Source organism: Silene latifolia, chromosome 9 (assembly GCF_048544455.1).
Source record: "Silene latifolia isolate original U9 population chromosome 9, ASM4854445v1, whole genome shotgun sequence".
NCBI lineage: Eukaryota > Viridiplantae > Streptophyta > Magnoliopsida > Caryophyllales > Caryophyllaceae > Silene > Silene latifolia.
The window spans coordinates 135,942,938-135,944,158 of record NC_133534.1 but is presented as its reverse complement, the minus strand read 5'-3'; the positions used below and the strand labels follow the sequence as shown (position 1 = coordinate 135,944,158).

The window sequence follows — 1,221 nt, the reverse complement described above, 5'->3', positions numbered from 1 at the left end:
ATGGCTTTACCTAAGCATTCTTTTATTGCCTGGCTAATCTCAAATAGGGCACTTCAGCTGAAGGATAAACTGGCTAGGCTGCAGATTTCACAAGATGATATGTGTTGTCTATGTCAGCCAGCTTCTGATACACACCAGCATTTGTTTGAGGAATGTCATTTGTGTAAGAGTCTGTTACGTGGAGCTAGTATCTGGCTGAGTTCAGATCTTACACAGAGGGATATTTTGCATGTTATCAATAGGAAGAGATGGAGTTCAGTTCGTAAGAAGCTGTGTACTGCTGCTGTTTTGGCGTGCTGGTACATGGTCTGGATGCAAAGAAATAGTGCTCAAACGGAAGGTATTGTTACGGACACTGAATCGGTAATCCAACAAATTAGGAGGATGATTGTTTGTCGTTTTAATGATTGTAAGCCTCGAGTAGTTAGTCCAAAAGATAGAATATGGTTGTGTAAGGTGCATTTTATTTGACATTTGCACAAAATGATGTATGGTACCAAAAACATATTGTAATTGCCGTTTTTTAATGGAAAGCTTACATTTTAGCCAAAACAAAATAGTAGAGAAATTGTACCAACTTAGGATGATCAAATATAAAGCAAAGAATAATAGAAGAAAACTTGATGAATGATGAAGAGTTGTCAATTCTCCAATAAACCCCAAATAGTCTTCAAATTACCCAACTAAATCTAAGAACACTTGAATAATTAAGGAAAGATTAAGATGTGATTAAGATTGAATTGTGTAATTGGATTGTATTAATAACTTGGATTAATCTAAGATAACAATCTAATATGGTAATCTAACTTGGTAATCAAACTCTAATACAATGGGGTATATATATACTAAGTACAAGTATTAGGGTAACTAAGGACTTAAATGACTATTAAGTCCCTAAAATGAAGATTAACGCCTTGCAAGTCCTCCATGGAGACGCTCGACCTGTCATTGTTTGACGCTCATGCTGTAAAGGAAAACGCCCGTCCTACTTGTGAGTGTTGGAATAAGTGTCCTCTGACAATAATGCGATCACAACTGTCGATCATGATGATCACATGTTTAAATCTCATTTTAAGAATACATGTGGGATGTAATATTTTACAGACAACTGGTCCACACATATCGGTAATGATTGGCTGACTAGAGTTTGAAATTACTGTCGTGCGACGGTGGTGATCAGTTGATCCCCTTAGGTCATACCTATAGGGAAATACTCGTAAC

At 36.6% G+C, this 1,221-nt stretch overlaps 1 protein-coding gene across 1 annotated transcript; it reads left to right on the top strand.

Moving 5' to 3' along the window:
- Positions 1-471, top strand: LOC141601628 (uncharacterized). The gene has a single exon (XM_074421923.1). The coding sequence runs from the start codon at positions 1-3 to the stop codon at positions 469-471; it is 471 nt and encodes a 156-aa protein (XP_074278024.1).
- The last annotated feature ends 750 nt before the right edge of the window (positions 472-1,221 follow it).

Coding starts and splice junctions, on each gene's coding strand:
- LOC141601628 (XM_074421923.1), top strand. CDS start 1: ATGGCTTTACCTAAGCATTCTTTTATTGCCTGGCTAATCTCAAATAGG.